The sequence below is a fragment of the Typha latifolia genome, chromosome 3, assembly GCF_019914945.1.
Source record: "Typha latifolia isolate L0001 chromosome 3, TyphaL0001v2, whole genome shotgun sequence".
NCBI classification, from domain to species: Eukaryota; Viridiplantae; Streptophyta; class Magnoliopsida; order Poales; family Typhaceae; genus Typha; species Typha latifolia.
Window position 1 is genome coordinate 4121786 of NC_133088.1, and position 21536 is coordinate 4143321.

Genomic DNA, 21536 nt, shown 5'->3' on the forward strand with positions numbered 1-21536 from the left:
CTCTCTCTTTTCTTTTTTTGTTATGGTATCACTAAGCGACACCGAATTCTCTTCTAAATCTATATTTATTTAAGTCATTTCATCCAAAATGAAAAAAGAAAAAGAAAAAGAGAGGGGATTTTGTTTAACTAATGAAAAGATTATCCCTTAAAAACAAAGCATTGTTGTCACTTGAGAACTAAATCAAGTGTCTGCATGACTCTGATAATAGCGAAGGTGACAATCATTTTAACTGTGTTAAAAGGTTGCCGTTCTAGAGACAAGAAATTGACCGAACTGAGTTAACTTTTGTGGAAGGCTGATGATAGGACCACATACACTATTAACTAAAGGCGAGGACACGATGCTCTTTGGAAATCGCTTGTCAATAATGTACTACTACTACTACTACTCTTTTTAATTTTTTGTCCATTTTGTATCAAGTGGTTCTGATCCTTGTCATTTTCACTTAGTAGTAAAGTTCTTCATATATCTATCAGTTCGAGAATCTATAGGTTACGTGGAATTAAACTGGTTCTCATATATATATATATATATATATAATCTTTGTTATTTTCTCCGTCAAAACAGTGTAAAACGCTGCCAGTGCAGAACTGTAGGAGGTTAATGCAATTTGTTTTATAAAGTATCCTTCCTTGATCACATTCGAGCAGATTAAGTGTACCACGAGGCCAAAGGAAATAATATAAAATAAATTATAAATGATTAAAATTATGTGTCCCCAGTTTGAGCTCATGTGAGCAGATGTGATCATCATGCGTGGCCCATCGACTTAGGTCTGAATTTGCCTGACTTTAATTGAACTAAGCTCATTCTTATGATTCTTAGTCCCACATCAAATTATTTTGTATAAATATATTTCTACTAAAACCTAACTAAAAATATTTTATGGGTTGCCCAAGATTGATATCTCATGGGTTGAATGGTTAGTGAAAATGATTTATATTTGGAAGCCCAGCTATAATATTTAAAATTTAAAGGATAAACTCAACTATATTTAACATTGCATTTTTTAATCCTCATTAATACTTATAGTGCAGTAAAATATTATTGCTGTCGTATAAAATAAATTATCCCATTTATGGATAGCATTTATAGGTACGCAACAAAGTACCCGCACTCCCAGTAGCAATCCTACTGAAGGCAAAAGAAAAGGATAGACCACCGAACCGGTTACTGTGTATCGTTTAGTCACCAGGCGAGAAGCATCTTCTCCCCATCATCACCAAAAGAAGAAAGAGCGAAAGAGAGAGAGCGGAAGGCGACGAAAGAAAGAAAGAAAGAAGCGAAAAGAAAGAGGGAAAGATGACGCTAGGATTGATAAATGCGAACCCGGTGGTCCACGCTAAGAAGGAAAGGATAGCTCGCCCTGAGGATTTCCACCCCGACGAAGCAGTCGATCCAATCGACGTTTTTGGTATCCTCAAGTCCCCCCCACCCTTCCATTTCTTTTCGAGTTTATTATTAATCGATGCAATTTAATTGGCTAGTTGTTTATGTAGGATTTTTGTAAGATTTTTTCCTCTTCTCTTTTTTTTTTTTTCTTTAAATTTTATTTGACTTGGGGTTTAGATTTCGTGAGGGATATTAGGGATCCGGAGCATCCCTACTCGCTGGAGCAGCTCAGCGTTCTTTCCCAGGAATCCATCACCGTCGACGAGAAGCTCGGCCGTATACAGTGAGTGATACCGATCGCATTAAATTTTACAATTGAATTTTATTTTTAATATGCTCGACTTCCGGTAAATTTCAGGTACAAAAATGTTGCCCAAGTCCAGTTTAATCATTATTGTAGTTATGAATGTTTACTTTGTTGGCATGATGCCATACATCTTATTAAGCTATTGGGTTAATTTGGACCCTTATTAATCCATTACTTTCAATTGCTTATAGGCCAGTTGGTTTATCTGGCAATAAAGTTAATCTTTTTTGTTTCAATTCTTCAATTGCTAACTCTGTAACAGTTTAGTTGTGATTATAGAAATAGATCAAGATTTTGGTTTTATTTCCTTTCCTACTGCCACATTTGCAGGATAACCTTCACTCCAACAGTTCAGCACTGCAGTATGGCCACAGTTATTGGCTTGTGCTTAAGGTTGAAGTTAATGCAGTGCTTTCCCCCACATTTCAAGGTTAGTTGATATACCTTTTAGGAACTTTCGTTATCTGGAGATAGGTCTTGAAGTGCTTTTTCTTGATCTTTGAGGGGACTAGAATTATTATGCTTCTAATGTAAATACTTTCTTATTTAGTTTGTATCTCTAAACAAAATAAGCAGCAACAAGAAGGAAAATTGCTTAAAAAGCTTATGTCGAACTTTGATCTTATGTGGCATCTTTAAATGAGCTTGGATTGGTGAGATCCATCATAGGCTTGAATTTATTTGCACTTATAAGGACTTCCAAGTTCCAACCAAACTCTGAAGGATAAATTGGAATAATAACCATTCTTCCCTTGTTCTTTCTTTTTTTCTATATAGTCGTTATGTGACGAAGATTGAAATTTCTATCGGCGCTATCTTGCTAAAATAGTGGAGCTGTATGCTAGGGTTGTTTTGTTAGTGGTTTCATCTTCCATTAAATATGTCAGGTTTTGACACTCTGGAGTTTCATCTCATATAATTACTAAACAATACTAGGAATTTGTTTTGGTTGTTTCCTCATATAGGACTATCATTTTATTGTTTACTAAGAAATATTTTTTGTATATTTGAAATATCCGCCACCAAATACACGTGAATGTAATTCACATGGTCCTCACGTGACTCGCTGGTTAATTTATCTCATAGTATCCAATATAAAAAGCCAAATTTATCAAAATAATTTAAATTGAGAATATCCAAGATATCACATATCATAACGAGCCTCCAAAATACATCTCTGTAAGATAACCAAAAGTAAATAAATACCCAACCAACATAACTAATACAATTATAAAATATTAAAGAAACTAATTAAAAATCTAGCTAGTCATCGTTTCCTTCTTCACAACTTCGATATCATTAACTAAACTGAAAGTATATTCCACTAAAGGATGATGAGATTAAAATCCAGTAAGTATACACCTCTACAATCTAAAAACAGTATAATACATAATGCAACATTATAGATCATGCTTAAATGATAATGTAATAAACTCATACATTTAATAATGATGATTATACTCTCCCAGAACCTCAAGATCATAACAAATAATAATACCACTTGCTCTCTCAAAGCTTCATATCATAATAAATAATAGCATATGCTCTCCCAAAGTGTCAATCAACGATGAGAGATAGATATCTAGTAGTAATGTTGTTCGTATATGTCTGATGACGCTACACATGATTGGTTATCTGTGGTTATCAGGCTAAGAATCATAATCATAAGTTCATCCTCACTCATCACCGCACCTCATGCAGAAAAACACAAACGTCCGGCTTGGAAAGACGCTTTAACCCTTTGTCATCAAGTATCGCTAGAGTTATAAACCCAATCTCGCAATAATTATTTTCAAAATCACCAATTGTCTGACCACTATATTCTATAATAATCACACCCACTCGAATCCAATGCATAATTTACCTAATTATCCTCTCAGGACTAACGATTTCAAGCTATATATATATATATATATATATATATATAAGTGTTATATATGCACTATGCCCCTAACTCTCATTGAGTGAGTAAAAGGGTATCGTCGATATGGGGTCTAACTAGTTGATGATACATGCATGTGGTGCAATGTCTAATATACACGACATGATCAACTTACTTAAGACGCATGTAATGTACTAAGCATGTTTTTAATCATCATGAAGTAATAATACATAAATGCTAATAACAAAAGCATGAACATGAATGTCATAATATTTTTACAGTGACAAGATACTAGCATCGTCATAATATGTCTACACTATTCTTAGTTTACAAAGGAGTCACTTGTCTGAAATGTATCCGATTATTGCAATTACTCTTAAGTTATCTAGTACCTCCTGTATCTCGAGATGCTCCTCGTACAGTAGGGGATCTACCAATATGACAAATAAAATCACAATATAATTAAAATATCTAACATAGAACTAAATAGTTAAATATATCACAAAATGTTTACTATGTGTTTAGATAGGTTCAATTATTCATCTAGTGAACATAACTATCTTCTTCTTCTTCGATCAGCTAAGAGCAATCATGGAGGAAGGGAGGAAGCCAATATTAGGGGGAATTCTAGCTCAATGAAAAACAAGGTTGGCATGAGAACCCAACATAAAGATAGAGGGAGGTAGGGGAGATGGATTGATGCATCATGGTGTCAGTCGAAGCGACTAACAGGAAAGGAGATCGTCTCCCATGGCTGGCGTCTAGGGGGGCCATAACCTTGATCGGATAGGCAGGGTGAAGGAAAAAGTGTCACAATAGCTTGGGCTTGCAGAGAGGAGTTCTACTGGCTGGAAAAGGAGCGGGGACGGCTAGGACGACGGACGGAATCACAACACGAGAGGCTACGTCGGTAAGGCGACATCGAGAGGATGCTTCTTAGGTCGAAGCGAGGCCGTCTAGTAATTGCCGGTCAGCAAATTTGATTGGAGTAGATGAAATCTAAATTTGATGATATAGCACTATATACTAGATAAAAACAAAATTAAAGTAAGGAGACCAATACCACTTCCTAACAGAATTAATTGCGGGCTTGGAAGGGCCCGACGACGCATTAGCGATGAATGGCCCCTGTCAAACGGGTACGAGGAAGGAGGAAGGAGATAGCAATTGATGAAATAAAGAAGGGAAAAATAATGAAAACAAAATATCTATGCAAATCTAAAATCTCGTCGGAGATTTCAGATACCTATCTCTAATGTAACTGAAATGTGAAGGAAATGAGAGGAAGAAGGCACTGTAACGCATGTAGCATGTGCGCCAAATTTTTTTAAATTTTATTTATTTATTTATTTTTGTTAATTTTTTAGGGTGTTACAATATTGGACCAATACTTTTGTTTCCCTGCCTATGTTCTTGAAACTTATGTTTGTTACTAAGCTCTTGAATTATTTTTCTCTCGTTACACATCACGTTTCCTTCTATACTTGTATATTGGAAATTATTGGATTCATGTATTCACATTTGTCTCTCTCTCTCTCCCTCCCCTTGCGAGTGGCAAATGTAATGCAGGTTGACATCAAGGTATCTCCAGGATCTCTTGCAGATGAAGAATCAGGTATCGGCATGAAGGCACCAAAAATTTATTACTATCTTCTGTTACTAATTTGATTGATAGCAAGTACAAAGTGGAATAGTTGCATAATGCAAGTTTTAACATGGGTGAACATCTCCTAAATTTACTTTTAACTTTTATCCGGTATCCTGGTTATTCCATGTCATTCAGTTCCCATTTAGCTTGCACCTGCAGACATGTCATAGTCAGAAAGCCACATTATTTTTTAGGTGTCATTGGATGTCAAAATTTTGTGGTCCCAATGTTAATTCAAGAAGTCCAGATTAGTTAAGCTTGACCAGAGGTCCAGCTGAGTTGCTTGTACCTGGTATGTCTAAATTATTAACACGCACTCTTCCTTGAAGTATTGATGTTCAGTGTGAGCAAAATACAGGCTCATCAGTGAGCACATCAAAGAAACTAGAGAATACAGTTAATCTATTAGTGCAATTCTTGTAAAATATTTATACGCACAACATTTTTGTATATTTTCGTCACATTTTCCATTATTAACTTGCTATTCTGTTTTCCAAAGTCAGAATTGACAAACTGTTTATGAAGCTAGTCAAACAGTAATGACAAACTATCATGAAGTTTGTCAACCAGTAATAACAAACTATCATGTTCAAAAAAGAACAAGTTCTTGGGTCATCACATGATACATTGAAAAATAGGCCGACTAAGTTGCCGAATTCTAGGCATTTGAATTCATTTTGCAGTTTGCACTGAGGAAAATGGTAGTATGATGCCCATATTATTGTTCCAGCTTGTGAAGATCAATTTCATTTATTTCGTGTCTGTAAATGATAAATTTGTCATCTTGGACCATCTTACTAGTGACGAAGGTTGTTCGTAATTCGTAGTGCGTGGTTGTTTACCTTGAGAATTTGCCTTCCGTAACTCCTATCTTTTACTTACTAGATCTTCACTTTTTGACAACAAAATCTCTGTTCTTCAGCAATACCGGGAAGGGAGTTACTGCAGTATTAATTCTCTGCGACATCTTTAATTTTTTTTTGTGCCTGTTATTTCTTCCATTTATTTCTTGTAGGTAGTATTAATTAGTATAAAGCAGGATATATTCATTGTATCAACTTTATCAAAAGGGTGACACATTTAAAACTTTCAATGTGGAGCATTGAATGTGCAAGATATGGACTCACGATGGAATTGGATTTGCAGTTAATAAGCAACTGAATGATAAAGAAAGAGTTGCTGCGGCCCTGGAGAATCCCAACCTTCGCCAACTTGTGGATGAGTGCCTGTACTCCAATGAACTGTACTCTTAGTTTCTCCTGGAAAATTCTTATTGTACAGTAATGATATCTAGGTAATCTGCCGGTTGGGCTAGCATTCTAAATAAGCCTCTCTGTTGTCATACCGGTGACTGAACATTACCGTAGTTACTTGCTTATATAAAGTAGCAGAACCTCTCCTTGAGCAGAGTTGTTTGTGTTTCTATGTAAACGGCCATCTCTATTGCATAACACATGGTCCATGATCATTAAGAGTGAGTATATTGTTAATTGTCAAATGGAATGTGGTACTAACCATAAGATTATGGGTTCATCTTGTTTCGGGATCAACATTGTTCTCAAACTTGGAACCTAGTAGGTTCCTTTTTGGATATATGAAAATGCATCTTAAACCTAAATGTGAAAAGAACGAGTAAGCTTTCAATTCATTTTTCATTTCTTCCTTCAGTAGGCTCTTTTTCTTTTTCTTTTTCTTCCATGACCAGTTTGATTTTCAGATTAGTCTACCCTGACATAACTTTCCTTCCACTTGAATCAGAAAAATGTATTGCTATACTTCTGTTTTGACCCAAGGAAAGAGTACTTGGAGGGAGGGCTATCAGAGACATAGCCATAGATGTACTGATATTAAAAATATTATTTATTTATCATTTCTTATTTTAAAAATAAAACATTTCTTTTTACCTTAATTGTTTCCCAAGGAAGTGTAGAGGTACGCAAGAAACAAAGACGGTAAAAATAAGATGGATGAATGTTTTCATGCAGATCTTTATTCAACTTAAGATCCTTGGATGAATTGATCAGTTAACTCACTCAAGCAACTTCAGGGCAAACAGGGTAACACTGCAAAATTCCTGTATGAGATGCTTGAAGGAAGATTCAAAACAATCACGCAGGTATCAACTGAAGAATATATCTATATGCTGGAGAGAGATTTGACACAAATCTATTAATTCTGTAATGCTGATCGCAACAACATTGATCGCATACCAAAATACATCAATTATGCGGAAACAATGTATGCATAGCCAGAGGTGAAAAGTTACAATATCCACTAGAAGAAATAAGACATAACAAACGCAAACTTGTTTTATTTGAGATGACAAAGATATTGATCAGCAGTCATGGGAATCATCTCACTGACATCAGTACATGACTTTTCCTTCAGAAAGAATGCTGTCTAACTGACATAAGATATATGTTTTTCCTTTCAGAAAGAATGCTGTAATGCAACTGCTTTATTTGAGAACAAAACACTCTGCTACCAGGTTGACTTCAAAACCAACCCAAGCAAGAAGAACAAGGACCTAATAAACACGTGCTTTTGGTGGGAATGTCTCGACCTCATCATCCAAGGTATTCATGTGGACAGGCCTGTATGCTAGCTTAACCTTTTCATTCTCCCAATATCTGTATTCAGAAACAAAATTATCATATTAAGCAGAGCAAAGAAATAAACCTAGAAGTACTTAATCCATGATTTCAACCAGGTATCAAGAGGAAGACTGATAAAACTGGATGGAGAAGTTTCTATACTTAAAGCAGGTGCCCAGGATTTCCATGATGAGAAGCTTTACTTAACTGCACAACATACACAATTATTTCTCTGACCTTTTCTTCTTTCTTTTTTAACTTTCCTTTTTCTTTTTCTGTGTAGCTACTCAATTCTTTCTATGTTATTAAGAAAATGGAATCATGAAATAAAAGGAAAAAGGGGAAAAGAGGAAAAGATCAGCTGAGCAGAAAGAATTAAAATAGAGAAGATTTTAAGATCAGCTAAACAGAGAGAATATAAAGTAGAAAATATTTTTAGATCAGATGAACATAAGAAAACAATTAATAGAGCATGAAAAGGAGCCTTGAGAAAAAGATTCCTACATGAGGATACCTACTAAGTCATTCAGTCTATCATAAACAAGTGTTGAAAAATATAGCAGAAAAGTACATTTACCATTAACCAATCTGTTTCTTAGAGCTTGGAAAAGAACTACATAAAGCAGTAAGGACAGGCGTTCTGTATACATGATGATAGAAGATTGCATTTTAACAAGCAAATCAGAGTGGCACGGGTATGAAAGTTGACAGTTCACACAAAGCTATGATTTACCAAGGAAAAGATATTGCAACGAAAAAAAAATGAAGGGATAGAAGGAACTTATGGAAAGAAATAAAGAGATATAAATTTGACAGACCACACGGATCTAAGAAGGTATGCTAAAGAGAGATGCTAAAGTTTGTGTTCCCCAGATTTGTTTCAAAAGGGCATTGGAGTTGATTATATCACTGACAAATGTTTCTCCACATGGTATTTGATCATTCCTTTCAGGAGAGGTCCTCATTGGCAAATAACAATTCTATAAATCTAAGTTGTTGTTACTGATCTTTTTGATAATAGAACAAGAGATGTATTCAGCATGACTCAGCCTCATTTAACTACAAATATTAAACAAGTCGTAAAAAACTTCCATGTGATGTAGTCAGTGTCGGCAAATGAATTAAATTATTGTTACATTTGAAAAGTGCAAGTTTATAAAGCTAAAAAGATTAGCAGAAGATACTAACCCTAATGTGTGTTTCAGCCAGTTCTCATCATCCCTTTTCTGTAAGAAAGAATTTGATAAATTGTGTTACAGAAGCAAGCGGGGAAGAAAAGAAGAATGAGATAAAGGGACTAAAACAAACCGTAAAATCTTCACGAGCATGAGCTCCTCTACTCTCCTTCCTTGCCTCGGCTGAGTGCATAGTTATGCACGCATTTATCAACAGATTTTCCAGCTCTATAGTCTCTATCAAGTCAGAATTCCTGCAAGGATGTTGTAACAGAGAAATCAGATGTTCATTACATCACATTAGAAAATGAGAAACCATCAACGATGCATCGAGGAGAGGGATTACCATATAAGACTCCGATCACTAACATTGACATCATGAAAACTCTCCCATGCCTTGTCAATCAGCTGGCAGCCTAATAAAATACAGTAAGCAATGATGCATTCAATAAAAGTTCATAAAAATGCAATTTATTACTACTATTAAATGAAAGCTTTCTTGTTGTATAGCTCCTACCAATCACTGAGAATGCAATGCCAAATAGCAAAGAAAATGAGATTTCTTTATTTTGTAGCCACAAAGGTTACCTTCTTCCAGTGTTTCTTGCGTCCTAAAAACAGCAGCATTACTTTGCATGATACGTTGCATATTGAGGCGGATCTTTGAAGTTGGCAGGGCTCCGTTTGAGTTTCTTAACTTATCCAACCAAGCAATGGTCCTCTCACCAGCATCCTTTTCTAGGGGTTTCTGCTTCTCTCCTGCGAAGGCCCTTATAGATGTTTCATGTTTGCTACTTAACACGTACAGCATTATATAAGCTACACAACAACAAGGTACCAAAAGCCTACCTGGCCTACAGATCTCGGCAACCCGGTTCGAACAAGCTCTACCAAAAACAACTATGTCGAGAAGGGAATTTGCACCTAGACGATTTGCACCATGAACAGATGCACAAGCTGCTTCCCCTGCAGCCATCAGACCAGGAACTACTGCATCGGGATTATCACCTTTGATATGAAGTACCTGACATCCAGAATTCATGATGATAAATGAATTGAGGAATAATAGAAAAATCAACTGAAAGAAATTATGAGGATCAACTCCACGATTAGTTCCATTTCACTACCTCCCCATGGTAATTCGTGGGAATTCCACCCATGTTGTAATGCACTGTAGGTAAAACAGGAATGGGCTCCTTTGTGACATCAACTCCAGCAAAAATAGCAGCAGTTTCGGATATGCCAGGAAGCCTTTCCTTGAGAACTTCCGGTGGTAAATGATTGAGGTGCAAATAGATGTGATCCTTCAATGGGCCTGCAAAGATATTAGAATAGATGTTTTAACTATTAATACCTACGATGATTACAATCAAGTCATGCATTTGCCTTGAAAGTTTGAGCTGGAAATGTTTCAATTCATACCTACACCACGTCCTTCTCTAATTTCCATTGTCATAGATCTTGAAACAACATCACGTGATGCAAGATCCTTGGCACTAGGAGCATATCGCTCCATGAAACGCTCACCTTCACTGTTTCTAAGTATACCACCTTCACCACGAGATCCTGAAAAGTAGATATAAATAAATGAATAATAGGTGATGATATGATTTATTAACATTCATACAAACATAATGCAATATGCATTAGATAAATTATTAGAAGGTACAGGATGAACTTATTAGCACACGACAACACTATACAAAGCTTGCAAGCGACAAATGACAATATGTAAGAACCTTCAGTAATGAGGCATCCAGCACCATAAATGCCTGTAGGATGAAACTGCACAAACTCAAGATCCTGCAGGTTGAGTAACCAAATGAGCATACATAGGAAGCTGAATATGATGAAACTGCAACTTGTCGATCTGGTTCAGACCATCATACTGACCTGAAGAGGCAACCCAGCACGCGCAACCATACCATTCCCATCTCCAGTACATGTATGTGCTGAGGTTGCAGAGAAGAATGTTCTGCCATAACCCTGATAAATTGAACATTTAAATGAATCATGATAGTTGTTCAAACACCAAGAAAGAACAAATACACAATTAACAAGAAAATATTGATACCCCAGTGGCCAGGATTGTATTGGCAGCACGGAAACGATGAAGAGTCCCATCCTCCATATTTAATGCAATAACCCCTTGGCAAGCTCCTGAAACATAGTGATGAAGAATTATCAGGTGCACCAAGATAAATGCAGGCACAATTTTGCAAGCTATACATTGCACATTTCTCATTATTTAAGTAGAAGAAAAATCTAATAAAGCATAAAACAGGACTTCCTCCTGTTGCCAAAAGGAAGGACAAGAAAGAAAGAAAAGGAGACGAGCAATTACACTATAGCAACATTAAAAAGAAAAGAAGCCAACAATGATTCAACTCAATTCAGAAAGAAGTTAAGTTATCAAATAACCATCTACTCCACCTGTTATGGAAAAACATAAAAAGTAAAAAAACTAAACAGTTTGTCTGCATCTCCTATTTCCCCAGCAACCACATAATTATGCTTTAATCCTCTGGATAGATATAAATATTTACCTCACCCATGTCCTACCCATTAATTTTATAAAAAAAAAAGCAAGGAGAAAGAGCAATTTTTATTACGACAATGAAAGTGAGACATCTAATATAGTTAGTGCATATGACTTCAGTTACTACCATTGTTATCCATAAGAAGATCCAAGGCGAAGTATTCCACAAAGAACTGAGTGTTGTGCTTCATTGCTTGACCATAAAGTGAGTGCAGCAAAGCATGGCCAGTTCGATCAGCAGCGCATGCACAACGATAGGCCTGACCACCTATAGATTAACATCAATTAGGGAAGTACTATAAAGGAAAGAAGAATTCCTAAATATAACATTTTAATAAGATAGCCACAAAGCCTCTACCTTTTCCAAAATCCAAACTTTGGCCTCCAAATGCACGTTGGTATATTTTTCCATCTTCAGTTCGAGAGAAGGGTAATCCATAGTTTTCAAGTTCTATAACCGCTTTTGGTGCTTCTCTGCACATATACTGAATAGCATCCTGATCACCTGAGCTCGACCATAGTTGCACGTCAGTAAAACATAAAAAGCAGGAGTTGGATAAAAAAAATTTGCACCATGCAAAAATAGCATGGAAAAGCTCAAACAGTTTGTTATAAACTCATGATAAGAAAGAATCCACCATTTCTAGTACCGCTCAAAAAGGAAAAAAGTTCAAAGTGATCATCAGATGCTGGAAATCGTAACTAGCAACTATCTCTTATGAAATACCAGAACTCAACAGAAAGTGCCTTTTATTTTGAGTATAACGAAATAGAGCATTAATGGAAGTGTTCCATTTCCCAAGTATCACAAATGATTATGCAGTCCTAAAATGTGAACAGACATCAAATGCAAATCCTAAAATGTTAAAGTGCATTACCTAGCCAATCACTTCCTTTGACAGTGTCATACATATGCCACCTCCAGTCATCTTCTGTCATATTCCCAAGTGCAGCATTTATACCACCCTGCATGGGATCTAACATGATTAACATCATGTTCAAATAGAATATGAAATAAAGCATATAAGGCCATTTGTAGCCTTTATCACTTATTGGTAAAGATACATAACATTCTAGAAGAAATTCATTGTATGATAGCATCTGAAGAATTACTCCATATTCCATAGTATGAGATATAAGCATAGAATAAAGTTAAGAAGCTACATAAGTACAACTAAGAATTAAGAATAAATTTTATACAATCCGTAACAACTAACAAGCTAGTAGAAGATATCCATGTGGTGCAAACTGACGAGAGAAGTTGGTAATTTACTAATTAAACTAATAAGGCCATTTGGTGAAAAGGTTCACCATTTGCCACCATTGTGCTGAGTTGCTGTCCATGCACATAAACTCAAGAAGCAATTATTGTTTTCCATCTGTTAACATATAACAAAGTCAACAAGGAAAAATGGGTGGTGACAACAGTCCAATAAATCAAACATCAACCCACTATCTAGGAACCGATAACACCTGAATGAGCCTTCTATGTGTCCAAATTTTGATTTTTCAAGTAGGGTGGACATGTTTAAATGGGACAAAATATTAACCCTACTTATCTCATTTTAGTTGTCCAGCTTGGTGGTATGTGCTTCCAATTAGACAATATCCCTTAACTTTACTTAGCCAAAAGTTAAAGATTCCTCATCTAAAGGGGACAGATAGGCTTTTCATGGAGTGAACATAGTGACACAATAATGTGTACTAACTTCACGAAGTAGTTACTATTAGGTGCTTTATTATGTTTGCAAATCTCAATGCCTTGAATTATTTTCAATAGCCTGCAATAACTACAAGACTTCTGATAGAAAAGGCATTTCATCACATGCACTTAAAACTTAAAAGGTCAAGATACCTTCTCGCCTTTAACTTTTCTAGAAGTTTCTAATTCACACTACAATAAGCTTCCTGTCATGAAGAACCTACTCTCCCTATATATCCCAATATCTATATGTGCTTCTTCTCGTTGCAATAGAACATTGCAATTACACATAAGCACATAATACACAGACACCAATCACACCATGTCACTGTGCAATTTCCTGCAATAGAATTATGACATGTGAGGTGGAATTCTATAGCTATTTGAATACCATGCAGGCCTAACCAACAGTAGGGCTAAGTGAATATTATCCTCCCATGATAATTGTAAACTGTCATGCATCTTTTCTGGCATGAATAAACTTCCACCTGAGATTATGCCAAAATCCAAATAACAGGTTTTGGCAATAAGTTGTTAACAAAATCATGCAGAAAGAAAGCACAAACTTGTTTAGGTACTTCCATACCTGAGCAGCAACAGTATGCGAGCGAGTAGGGAAGAGTTTGGTAATGCAAGCAGTGTTAAACCCATGTTCTGAGAGTCCAATCGCCGCCCTAAGTCCTGCACCTCCAGCTCCTACGACGACCGCATCATAAGTGTGATCCACAACAGTGTATGACTGTCAGAAACCCAATTATAAAAATTAACTACTCGACAGTAATAAAAGAAATGGTAACTGAAGTTCTCCAAAAAAAATGCATATTAAGCTTCTTATCCACAAAAAATGAACAAGAAAATGCATAAAGAAAAGAATTCAATTATCGATATCAAATTGTCTGAACATATGACGGAAGTATCTATAAGATTCAAAAAGAGTTAAAGTTGAATGCAAATACCCCCAAATATAAGATTTTATAACACATAAGGGTCGAATGAGATATATTTGCCATATTATAGCAGGTATTGAGCTCTTCTAAATGATCGCCAAATGCACAATGTAACAAAAGAAAAAAAAGAAAAAGAAAAAAAAGAATAGTAAGCATCAAAAGACAAAGATGTGAGCCACTTGAAGCTATCAGATAGTTCCATACATCGGCAAGAAAACGGAATAAGAACATCCTTCAAACCATATAGAAAGAAAAAAGAGAAAATAAAAATGACAGCTTAGATAGTAAAATCAACTGAGAAATCCAAATAAAAGCCACACAAAGAAGTACATAAATCACACAATACAAATAGCCACAATTATCTTAGAAAATTTGAGCTTAGCGACCAAAAACAAGGTATATGAAAAATAGAACTACAAAAAGAGGAGCTGGATTAATAATAAGGCGAGCAAATAAGCTTTTAGATTTCAAAACAGGAGGAGGAAAAGGGATCCACCGGTTTGAATAGCTAAATTAGATCGAGAAGAGCCTGGATCAAAAGGAATACCGCGCCAGTGGAGAGGAATCTCGACCCGGGAGTCGAGTGAGGAATTTGTTCGCCTCCGATCAATTTCTTCTTCCCTGCAAGGCGAAGACCTCGGGATACACAGCTCCGCCACATCTCTTCTCTGCCACTCTCTCTTCTCTATTATATTCTATGACAGCAATGGCTTCCTCTCGCTCGGTCCGAGATGAGAGGGACGATGGATCGCGGTGAGGAAAAGAGGAGACGAATGGAAAAGAAAAGGGCTACCTGTGTGCGGACTGTGGAGAGGAGCGTGTGCGTGGCGACATGTCTTATTTAGTAATGATGTTGAGGCTTGTGACTCCCAAACTCACAACGCAGAACCGTGACCTTGTTGTACTCTGAAATTACGGTCGTGCCACCTACGCTACCAAAACACTATCATTTTTCCTCCGTTATTTCCCTATTCCACTTAATTATTCTTGAAAATAATCATTAATTTGGATGCCTAACTCCTATTATATAATTATTGCACCTCTCTCCGTGACTTATCATATAATATGATGCTATTTTATTTATTTCTATTGGCTAACTTTAGTGAGTGATAGTCTCGTAATCTTTGGCTGGAACAAGGGCGATTAGTCTACCGATAACAGTTATAAATTGCGACCAACGAGGAATTAGATTCCTTGTAAGGGGCAGCTAATTTTGGGAGTTTGTGATGAGAGCGATAGCCACGGATCCCCAATCCCGCTGGTACCCGAACGATGAAAATTTTTAGTCTACGAATGCACCGGCCGAAGCGAGGCAATTCCCAGGCCACATTGAAAGGTATGAAGATGGCCATCTATTTTCTAAGCCAACTAAACGAGGCAGTGAAGCTGATAGTAATAAAACGATGTACTTAGCAAGAGATGTCATCATAAAATAAAGAACATGTTAAGAGGTAATCAACACCAATTTATCTACATCAAAACAACAATAAAGTTATCTACATAGAAGTGGAGCAGATCATCTGCTATTCTAATCATCCAGTATTTAAAGTGTTAAAAGAGAAACTGAATTAATTTGACAGTCAGTTACAGGCTATATCTAATAATCACTTGAGTCAAATCATACTCCTAACTCACTATTAGCTAAATCAGAAGAAAGGGTTGCTTCAAATGAGAATGTATCAGCTGTAATAGAAATACTAAGCTGCACAACCAAGATAAATCTTAAATGGTGTACAAATATGAGAAAGAAAATTAATAAAGAAGCTTTCTTCAAGGGAAGTAGGAAACCCACTTCCCGCAATAGAAGATTCAGACCTGCCAAAACATTTTCCGACTCCATAAAAACAATTACTCCCAAAAATCAAGGTATATCTGGACCTGTAATTTGAATTATTTTCTAAATACAAACATATGATATAATCTTTGAGCTGCAAATATGAAATCAATAGGCGTAAAATGTAACAACATCCAATTGTCAGACAGGTGTAGCTCCAATTCAAGTAATGTTCTCAAAACTGAGCAGAAGTGAATCAATCTGCCAAGACAAACAAATGGGAACTGCCGAGTAAATCAGCATTCAGCAGTAAGATTTCTTTTCAGCATTCAATTTGCTTGCCCCTGAGCATATCTCAGTTGAAACGGGAGCTCTGCTTATGAATCAGTGTGTCCCGAAATTCATTTCCAACTGTCTATGCCTAGTTAGCCCAAATGGCAAAAGAAGAGAAAAAGAATGAACATGTTGCAAAAATTTCCTGTTCTGTAGAAACTCAACCAGGACTGTATCTGCCAAGACGAAGATCAAGCTCACACACTTTCATTACATGAGAAGCAGATAACCGTGTAGTTATGGAGTAGAAATCCTATGGAGAAGGCCTGTTAGCATGCAGATGAAAATAGTCTATCTCACCGTGAGCTTCAGCTGAATGAAGAAAGAGCATGATATGACAGCAGAGCATAGTATCTGTAAGTGCACTCCCAACGTGATTGAAGATAATCCATCAAAGCAGAGAACAGATCATTCTAGGCTTTCTAGCACTCGATAGAAAAGGGAGTAAATGGGAAACTGAATAAAAATATTATAACCATATCGATGATCTCAACATGCTTGCCAAAAAATGAGCTGAAATACTGCCAATCGTAACAAAACCTCACATAGATAGAGGTAACAGTAATCTTCTTTCTCTTTTCCTAGCCAGCTTTCTCTGCCTAATAATATGCAGGCATGTAGGAAAAAGAATCCCAAGACATATAATGACAACTGAAAGCCTGAAGTATCTGAAGTATAGTGTCACATAGGAAGATATTATGAGAAAACAACAAAGCAAGCCCCATGACACCACTCCAATAATGTCTCGCCTACAAAACACAGCAAACATTTCCACACTTAGGTGCCACTGACAATAACAATTTTATCTTTTGACTTTAAAATTCTTGGATGCTTGAGAATAACAATAACAAAAATGAAAAACTGAAGTTGATTATAATTGGCTGCTGAGTTCATAAGCTAAAGAATGTATGCAACTTCTGTTAGAGGATATTAGGATAACACCAAAAATTCAATTATCAACAGTCACATAATTTTATGCTAGTTAGTTGAACATTTACTATTTGTTGATAACTTGAGCATTTTGTCAATTTCACCTTACTTTAATTCCATTGGTTTCTTAATTCTCCATGTCTAGTCCACAATTGTTAAAGAGGAATTGGCACCCGTATTTGACAGACACTTTAGAAACTTCCAAAAAATATTGTCTTGAAGACCATCGATTAGAAAGACTCCTATAGTGGCAAGTCTATTTCAAACTGACTGCAACTATGTGCACCATGAGAGGAGAATATCAAACGATTATGCTAGATGAGAAACAATTGGAAAATCCAATATAGGTAGAGAGCTAATACTATAAGTGAAAGAAAAATGGAAGTTGTAAGAGTTGAGGCAAACAGACTAGGAGGATGGATTTCTTTAAAGGGTCATGAATAGGACAGCTGATGTACCAGAAGAACAGCATTCAAATCAAAAGGTACTCAGATTAAAAAAGAGAGTAGAATATAGATATTCTAAGGAAGCTGTGACTTGTGAGGAATAGCACCCAATGAGATGAAAGCACAAGGATCTAACATATCTGGGCAATCTCACAAAAGGAACTGGGAACAATAAAACATTTATATCCTCTCCAATTACTAATGACATGAAAGTGAAATCTTCCTCTTCCGAACCACCCAAAATGTGGGAGATGTGAAAAAAAATATCAAGTGCATTATAAATAGGGAGTTCCATGACAGAGTAAAATAGAAGTTGGAGCGCCAAATTGAGAATTACCAGAAACACATTACACATGCTTATGATTCTTTTTTCTCTCTTACCTTCTTTAAGCTTCTAAATCAGGTAGATAGAATGATAGAACAAAAGTTTCAATTGTGGAAATGTGAACCAAATAGATGCTAATTTGCATCCATAGTTTACTGCAAAGGTTTATGGTTCATGACTACGAAGTTAAGCTTCCTATAAAAATATGAAAGCTTCCATGAGCTATTCTAGCTTATATAGGTGATTAATACTATTTCTTCTCACGATAGGGATCATTCCAAGCATTTTTCAGGCATGAGAATAGGGTAATGTATTAGCATTGGGCCATTACCATCACAGAAAATTAAGGCAATAACTTCATATTTATGTAAAAATTAACTCTCATACCCATTCTTTTGAAAAACGTCTGCCTTGGTGACCATGCATATACCTTAGGCTGAGTCCATCTAGGCACTGCTTACGCATCAGTTTTGCCATCCCGTATATTTTGAGTAATGTTGGATAACCTTGCTTCGGATTAGTTGGGGTTATCGCCAAAGTGATGCAGTCCGATTGCTTGCACTGTTCTTACCATAACCTTAAACTCTTTTATTAGTTAGGTTTATGCAATAACTTGACCTTCTGTTTTAATTACTAGTTTCACAAAAAAAATTTAAAATTTTCGTTTATCAATTATTATTACTTCTAAACTTCTAGTTAGGCACCCACCTAGCATCTAGGCACTAGGCACCTACCTAGCATCCATGCTCATGTTCTAAACAAAATATGGTTTCTTTCGTAGATATTCAAGTTCCTCCATATAAATGACAGTATACTGATGAGCTTTGTTGTAGATTCATGGCCTAAAGGCTTGCTATCTATGTCTTACCAGATTACCACTCTAAAGATCAATTTGAAGCCAGATATCAACTTGAGAGTTTTAGTGTTATTTGCTAACTTCACTTTCCCTTCCTATCAAGGTAACAAGGTTAAAGTTATAACTCATTTTGGACATCCTTTTAAAAAAAGAAATCCTGAGACTATGTGTTGAAAATCATATATTATCATTGTTTCTTGTTTGTTGCATTAGAAATTTAGCAAGACTCAGTGATGTGTAGTGCTTCCCTATAAGATTCTCTGAACTATTGTAGGTTTAGAACTGTCAAAAGATCTTAATTCTTGATTTGATTGGACTTTTCACCCAACAATTTGAGTCATTTGACAAATATATCTTTCCTTTAGTCCAATGGCACAGAAATGATCATGGCCATCCTAATAAAATTATCATTATTCCATCAATGAATTCAACTAGATCATTCAGATCTCTCAAAGTTCCACAACCTTCTCAAATATAAATCGTGCTTCAATTGAAACCACATAAACAGAGAAGGCTTGGATGACTACTTAGTAGAAGCAGCAGGAGGGGTAGAGGTGTCCGTATGGACAAGTAGCACTCCAAAAAATATTATGATTAAGGAGGATATTAAATAATAATTGGTGCATGAGCAAGTTCTAAAGATCTTCCAAGTCGGTAGCACCAAGTTAGAACTTTCTGGCTGGTAAAGATTGTGCAGAACTACTAAATGTAAAGTTAAAACAGAACATATCCAATCATCCCATATATTAGGATAGAAATTGCAGTTCCATCAATACACTGTAGCATCGATTTACCAGCCTATATTCTCAATGTATTATCCCATGCTTACATTAACATCCATGTCTGACCAATAATGGCGGCACCATAATATATAGTATCCACCAAGGATTGCCACAATTATTTCTTCTTTTCTTCCTATTTCTTCCTATGGCTGAAAAAAAAAAAAACAGTTTGCTCATTCCGATCTTAAGGTACACCAAGGACCATTGAGCATGTCTTACGATTAAAGGAAGTAGACTACGTCGTTTCACCTTTCTAGAACTAGAACTACACGAATAACTTTGCTCGTCCAATTTTGTATCATGCGGGACCTCGCAAACCATGGGAACAACTGGAATAAAAGGGAACGACACCAGAGCCCTAAAAGATAGATAAAGACAGCACAGCCTTAAAAATTCCTTCACTGCAATTTCATAAGATTAAAACACCTAGATCAACGTACCCGTCCAATTAAGTAAAACGTCGAAGATTTCATAATTTTATCCCCTCAACGGAATTAAATAATTCTAAATGAAAATAACTAAGACGTCTAAATTGAAAAGAAACTGTAACGAATTAATGCAACTAATCAACATCAAGCTAAAAAAGAACAAGAATGAACAAAGAGAAAAAGTTGAGACGAGATCACTACTGATCGATGCTTCCATCAGGAACTAGTATGTGCTCAGATTAAGCGACCGCAGATTTAGGATATTTTAAAGGCAGAAATCGAGATCGAGATCGAGAGGGGAACTCACTTGTGCTGAGATCGGATTTGGTAGTCTCTGAGCTGCTCCACTAGCTTCGATCGAGTGATCATTTCACCGACCCGGGAGAAGCCACCTTTTCCTTGTTCGCTCCCGAATCGATCGATCCCCCGAAGAGAGAGGAGGAGCCGAAAAGGATATCGGAAGAGTTTGGATCTACGATGTTACGCGCACTCGCGGAGAACTGTAAGTCTAAACTAAATCTACTGCTAAAGAGCGTGGGCGGCCCAATTAGATAAGAAAGCCCATACTGCTACTTTATTACCTCACGTGAGAATTTCAAAAGACCACGCAAAAGTCACGATCTGTCCGTCTTCATATTTAAAGCTCAAGATGTGGTCATATAACTACATTTAAAAATTGAAAACAGTACATTGGCCAAGCACGGGCTTTACATTTTTATTGAGAAAAGTATGACAAGAGCCCAGTTATATTAGAAGAGGGAGAGCATCGATCATCTCCATTATATCCGAACGAGAGAGAAGCAAAGACCCAGGCCGTGGCGGTCAAAACCTGTCCAAAATATTCTACGCTTCCTCTCTTTCCACAACGCCACTATAATAAACTCAAAAAATTGTCGGTTGCTCGTCTATAAGGGAAGGGGGAAGCGAGGACACACTCAATAATGGGAAGAAAGTTTCCCACAATGACTTAATGAGTTCGTAGCTTAACAGTAGATGGTCGAGAGATTATGAGACCTCTGCACAGAATAAGGAAGGAAGGACCGAAGAACTCTTTTCCAGCCAGAAGGTCCCAGCTACATTATTATTACGAACTAACGATCTGTATAACTATATTTTCGGAAATATTTGAGAAAGCCGGAAAGCTACACAGGGGATACGCAGCCAATAGAGAAGTTACAGGTGAAAGAGGGGGGAAAAAAGTACTTGGACAATTGTATTAGCAAAAGCTTCCGGCTTTCGTCACTAGTCTCCTTTCTAAATTACAGTGGGCAAGTAATTGAGTTGCCAAAAAGAACTTTTTCGCATCTTTGATGCGGATAAAGCTAGTTTGAGTTGAAGCAATGTATACGAGTAAATATTATTTAATAAAGTTTCTGCCAGATGTTAAAAGGAGATGCAAAGGAAAACAACTTCCCCTACTTCTTTTGTAAAGGCACAGGTTACTTGCGGACGAATCAAGCCCTCAAAAAAGTT

The 21536-nt window shown here is 36.4% G+C and overlaps 3 protein-coding genes across 4 annotated transcripts; 1 reads left to right on the forward strand and 2 right to left on the reverse strand.

Moving 5' to 3' along the window:
• The first annotated feature begins 1125 nt into the window (after positions 1-1125).
• LOC140784154 (protein AE7-like 1) lies at positions 1126-6730 on the forward strand. 2 transcript variants are annotated; one of them, XM_073131385.1, is made up of 5 exons: positions 1126-1417; positions 1573-1678; positions 2033-2132; positions 5154-5199; positions 6379-6730. In XM_073131385.1, the coding sequence occupies exons 1-5, from the start codon at positions 1306-1308 to the stop codon at positions 6483-6485; spliced, it is 471 nt and encodes a 156-aa protein (XP_072987486.1). In that variant the 5' UTR covers positions 1126-1305; the 3' UTR covers positions 6486-6730. The 2 variants fall into 2 exon arrangements, with proteins under 2 accessions (XP_072987486.1, XP_072987487.1); XM_073131386.1 differs by lacking the exons at positions 5154-5199; positions 6379-6730 and adding an exon at positions 4164-5020 and having other exon boundaries at positions 1167-1417.
• Positions 6731-7455: 725 nt separating this feature from the next.
• Positions 7456-15013, reverse strand: LOC140784153 (succinate dehydrogenase [ubiquinone] flavoprotein subunit, mitochondrial-like). Its single transcript, XM_073131384.1, has 16 exons — positions 14737-15013; positions 13829-13981; positions 12419-12506; positions 11899-12045; positions 11668-11808; positions 11076-11161; positions 10895-10987; positions 10741-10804; positions 10424-10567; positions 10129-10316; positions 9851-10025; positions 9590-9760; positions 9348-9417; positions 9135-9255; positions 9015-9052; positions 7456-7862 (listed from the first exon to the last, which is right to left on the reverse strand). The coding sequence occupies exons 1-16, from the start codon at positions 14848-14850 to the stop codon at positions 7760-7762; spliced, it is 1896 nt and encodes a 631-aa protein (XP_072987485.1). The 5' UTR covers positions 14851-15013; the 3' UTR covers positions 7456-7759.
• Positions 15014-16037: 1024 nt separating this feature from the next.
• LOC140784155 (uncharacterized) lies at positions 16038-20553 on the reverse strand. Its single transcript, XM_073131388.1, has 2 exons — positions 20371-20553; positions 16038-17045 (listed from the first exon to the last, which is right to left on the reverse strand). Exons 1-2 carry the CDS (start codon positions 20430-20432, stop codon positions 16838-16840), a joined length of 270 nt encoding a protein of 89 aa, XP_072987489.1. The 5' UTR covers positions 20433-20553; the 3' UTR covers positions 16038-16837.
• Positions 20554-21536: the final 983 nt, after the last annotated feature.